Consider the following 5,525-nt stretch of genomic DNA (forward strand, 5'->3'; position numbering starts at 1 on the left):
CTTGTCTAACCCTCTCACTTTCTTTTCTTCCTTTTTAATAAATGTATTTATTTATTTTTGGCTGCGTTGGGTCTTTGTTGCTGCGCGCGGGCTTTCTCTAGTTGTGGCAAGCGGGGGCTACTCTTCATTGGGGTGCATGGGGGTTCTCATCACTGTGGCTTCTCTTGTCGTGAAGCACGGGCTCTAGGCGCGTGGGCTGAGTAGTTGTGCATGTGGGCTCAGTAGTTTGGCTCATGGGCTCTAGAGCACGGGCTCAGTAGTTGTGGCGCATGGGCTAAGTTGCTCCACAGCATGCGGGATCTTCCTGGACCAGGGCTCGAACCCATGCCCCCTGCACTGGCAGGCGGATTCGTAACCACTGAGCCACCAGGGAAGCCCACCCTCTCACTTTCAACTATTGTCTTCTGTACATTCAAAAGAACTATATTTTCTAGGTGACATCCAACTCGACATAATTTAACCCTCTACTTATTTAACTGCTTTATGATGCTGTCATTTCCTATGTCCTCCTCTAGATCTGGTTTCCTTCTGCCTATGTCACCTAGAGAGACATCAAGACTTCTCAAAGACACTCCCCAAAATATGTCTTCTGCTGACACTGAACATTAGGCTATTCTAAGCTCAACAGGCAGAACTTCTGCCTCACCAAACCACCAGCATTCCTAAGTTGAAACACCTATTTTCCGTGCTGTACTCATGCGAAACAGTTTGTTGTGTCCATTTTTATCAAACAGGTTTTCATAGTTTCTTCTGGATCATTACCAAACGAGTTGAAACACAATACCTAGAAATCAAGGAGTTTTTTGTTATTTGTTCTTAAAAAGGTCTAGGCTGCCCTTCATCTAACTTCCAAATCCAACCTTCTGTCAGCTACACTTCTCGTTTTACACCCTTGATGTGCAATATCAGCATTATGTGAGAATCAGTGAAAAGCATTTATGAATATGTCAGTATGCCAGACCAAGAATATCCTTCTCTTTGGCCCATTTCCTTATGCAGGAGGGCACTGCCCCAATCCCTGGTCTCTTTTACGAAAAAAAATCCTTAAGACATTAAGGTGAAATAGATTTTTTTTTCTTACCTTCTCATTACATTGCTTAAATGTACACCTCACTTTACTGAGCTTCACAACTGTGTCCTGGCTTCCTTACATAGATGACTGCCTATCCTACAGGTTTTTGCCTTTGGAACTTCTTCTCTTTGTCTTTTCCAGAGCTTCAGTTTTGTTCAAGTTTGAATGCCCTCTGGTCTACAATATTCTTTGTTTCCTGGGCTCCCCCTCGTACTCTGATCTAGAGTGTCCTCCAGGCCTGCCACATAGCTCCCATGCTGGGCCCCTCCTTGCTGCAGCTGACCAGAGTGAGAATTGTTCCTCCTATGTCCTCTCCTTTTCCCCTCTTTCTTGGTTTCCTCCTTATTTGAGTGGAATACATCCTTCAAGTAACTTCCTAAGAAAGAGTGCTCAGGAGGTCAATTTTCTGAGTCCTTTGCAGGACTTTATTCTACTCCAACCCTTGACTGATAGTTTGGCTGAAGACAGAATTCTACGTTGTCTGAAAATAAAGACAGTTTTACTTCTTCCTTTCCAATCTGGATGTCTTTTATTATTTCATTTTCTTGCCTAACTGCGCTGGCCAGAACCTCCAAGTTATATGTCAACTAGAAATGGAGAGCGTGGACATTCTTGTCTCGTTCCTGATCTTAGGGGTTAAAGCAATTTCATCACTGAGTAGGAAGCTAGCTGTAGGTTTTCACAGATGCCTTCTATCAGGTTTGAGGAACGAACTTTCCATCCCCACTTTGCTAAGAGTTTTGTTACTCTTGTTGTTTTATCAAGAATGGATGTTGTTGATACAGATGGCCAACAGGTACATGAAAAGATGCTCAACATGGCTAATTATTAGAGAAATGCAAATCAAAACTACAACGAGGTACCACCTCACACCAGTCAGAATGGCCATCATTAAAAAATGTACAAATAACAAATGCTGGACAGGGTGTGGAGAAAAGGGAACCCTCCCCTACATTGTTGTTGGGAATGTAAATTGGTGAAGCCACTATGGAGAACAGTATGGAGGTTCTTCAAAACACTAGAGTTGCCAGATGATTCAGCAATCCCACTCCTGGGCATATATCCGGACAAAACTGTAATTCAAAAAGATGCATGCACCCCTATGTTCACAGCAGCACTATTCACAACAGAGAAGACAAGCAAACAACCTAAATGTCCATCAACAGATGAATGGATAAAGATGTGGTACATATAGACAACGGACTATTACTCAGCCATAAAAAAGAATGAAATAATGCCATTTGCAGTAACACTGATGGACCTAGAGATTGTCACACTAAGTGACGTGTCAGAAAGACAAATACCATATGATATCACATGTGGAATCTAAAATATGATAAGAACTTTTCTACAATACGAAACAGACTCACACACATAGAGAACAGACTTGTGGGGGTGGGAGGGGGATGGATTGGGAGTTTGGGATTAGCAGATGCAAACTATTATATATAGAATGATTAAATAACAAGGTCCTACTGTATAGCACAGGGAACTATATTCAATATCCTGTGATAAATCATAATGGAAAAGAATATGAAAAAGAATGTACATATATGTATAACTGAATCACTTTGCTGTACAGCAGAAATTAACACAGCATTGTAAATAAACTATACTTCAGTAAAATAAATTTAAAAAAGAATGTATGTTGGATACTGTTGGTTGTTCTTCTGCATTTACTGAGATAATCATATGATTTTTCTTTTTTTAGTTTATTGATATAGTCACTTACATTAACTTTTGAATGTTAAACCTACCCTGCATTACTCCTATGGTAAACCTACTTGGTCACGACATACTGTCCTTTTAATATATTCTTGGATTCAATTTGCTAAAATCTTGTTAAATTTTGAAAATTTAGGTTCGTCTACGACATTAATTTTCTTGTAATGGCCTTACAGAATGAGTAGTGATGTATTCCTGCTTCAACTTTTTGGAAGAGTTCGTGTAGTATTTCTTAAATATTTGGTAGAATTCACCAGTGAAGTTGTGTGGGCCTGGAGTTTTCTTTGCTAGAATGCTTTAAAATCCAATTTCAATTTGTTTACTACATAGGGCTATTCAGATTATTCATTTCTTGTTGAGTGAGTTTTCACAGTTTGTGTCTTGCAATAAATTGTCTATTTCATCTAAGTTGTAGAATTTACTGGCATAAAGTTGTTCACAATATTTTTATTTTTTAAAATATCGGTAGAAACTGTAGTGATGACACATCTGTCTTTTTAAGATTTCTTTTTTGATGTGGACCATTTTTAAAATCTTTATTGAATGTTACAATATTGCTTCTATGTTTTGGTTTTTTGGCCGTGAAGCATGTGGGATCTTAGGTCCCCAACCAGGGATCGAACCCAGATCCCCTGCATTGGAAGGTGAAGTCTTCACCACTGGACCGCCGGGGAAGTCCCACATCTGTCATTTCTGATATTGGAAATTTATGTCTTTTCTTTTTCCTAATCAGTCTGGCTAGAGATTTATCCTAGCCTTTGGTCTTTAGTTTTCATTGATTTTCTTTATTTTTGCTCATTTTTCTACTGAATTGTCTTTCTTCCTATTGATTTTGAATTGCATACACACACACACACACACACACACACACACACAGATTCTAGAAACAAATCATCCTCGGTCAGTTTTACAATGATGTAAATAGCTCTTAATCTTCTTTAAAAGTGTATTTTGATAAAACTTTTTAATTTTATATACTCAAATGCATCATTCTCTCCTTTAAAATTTCTTTTTGTCTTGCAGGGCCATCTAAAGCTATAATGGAAACCTTTAATTCTCTAGGCACATACCATCGAGTACCTTGACACAGAGCATCATACGTGATGAAGGGAGAAATGGTTATGCTATGGGTAGAACAGGAAGAAGAGCCTTCCAAGAGTGGGTAAGATCTGGTAATTAAATGAGCCATGCAACCTACCACTAGTTTAAAAAAATATATATATTTTTGATCCTGATTTTTTTTTTTTTTTTTTTTACCTCATTACTCACACCTAGGAAGAATTCAGGTAGGAAAATGAAAATCAATGGTCCTTTACTTCATTTGATATAAGCCCTAATTTTCTTGGCATTTGTAAGATTGGCTTAAACACAGAGAATTAAATTTGGGTAGAGGTTTTTGGGGGTGTTTTAATATACTTTTTTTTACTATTTAAAATTGTGGTAAAAACATATATAACATAAATTTGTCATTTTAACCATTTTTAAATGTAAAATTCAGTGGCATTAAGTACGTTCACAATGTTGTATAACCACTTTCGTTATCTATTTCCAGAACTTTTATATCACCTCAAACAAAATCTCTATACCCATTAAATAACTCCCCATTTCCCTCTCACCTGAACCCCTGGTACCCTCTAATCTACTTTCTGTCTCTACAAATTTGCCTACTGTAGATATTTCGTACAAGTGGAATCATGTAATGTTTGTCCTTTGGGGTCTGGCTTATTTCACTTAGCATAATGTTTTCAAGGTTCATCCACCTTGTAGCATGTGTCAGAACTTCATTTGTTTTTATGGCTGAATACTCTTCCAGCGTAAATATATGCCACATTTTGTTTATCCGTTCGTCTGTTCAACCCAATTCAACACCTGGGTTGTTTCCACCTTTGGGCTATTGTAAATAATGCTTCTGTGAGTATTACAAGTATCTGTTTGAGTCTCTATTTCCAATTCTTTTGAGTATATACCTAGGAGTGGAATTGCTGAATCATATGGTAATTCTGTGTTTAACTTTTTGAGGAACTGTCAAACTGTTTTTCCATAGTGGCTGTACCATTTGACATTCTTACCAGCAATGTTCCTATTTCTCCATATCTTTGCCACTCTTTCTTTCTTCCTTCCTGTCTTCCTTCCTTCCTTTCTTTTCCTTCTTTCTTTTAATGTATTTTTATTTATTTATTCAAATTAATTTTTATTGGAATATAGTTGCTTTACAATGTTGTATTAGTTTTCTTTCTTTTTAATAGCCATCCACTGGTTGTGAGTAGTCTCTATTGTGGTTTAGATTTGCATTTCCCTAATGACTAATGATGTTGATTATCTTTTCATGTGCTTATTGGCCATTTGTGTATCTATTCTGGAGAAATGTTTACTCAACTCCTTTGACCATTTATGAATAGGGTTGTTTCTTAACTTTTTTTTTTGACATCTTTATTGGAGTATAATTGCTTTTGTTTCTTAACTCTTAATGGCAAAAAGAGGTAGACTAGTTCTTAGAACTAGTTGTTGTTGTTTTTTACCTCAGGGCTTTTGTGGTATGCGGGCCTCCCTCTGCTGTGGCCTCTCCCGTTGCGGGGCACAGGCTCTGGACGCCCAGGCTCAGCGGCCATGGCTCACGGGCCTAGCCGCTCCGCGGCATGTGGGATCCTCCCAGACCGGGGCGCGAACCCGGTTCCCCTGCATCGGCAGGCGGACGCGCAACCACTGCGCCACCAGGGAAGCCCCTACC

General features: G+C 38.6%; 1 protein-coding gene across 1 annotated transcript in view; it reads left to right on the forward strand.

Annotated features, from left to right (window-relative positions):
- CDHR4 (cadherin related family member 4) overlaps positions 1-545 on the forward strand; it is a 5,583-nt gene extending 5,038 nt beyond the window's left edge. Inside the window, exon 13 of the mRNA XM_028479493.1 lies at positions 516-545. Coding sequence (XP_028335294.1) covers positions 516-545 — 30 coding nt within the window. The remainder of the gene's footprint in view (positions 1-515) is intronic.
- Positions 546-5,525: the final 4,980 nt, after the last annotated feature.

This window comes from Physeter macrocephalus, chromosome 18 (genome assembly GCF_002837175.3).
Source record: "Physeter macrocephalus isolate SW-GA chromosome 18, ASM283717v5, whole genome shotgun sequence".
NCBI lineage: Eukaryota > Metazoa > Chordata > Mammalia > Artiodactyla > Physeteridae > Physeter > Physeter macrocephalus.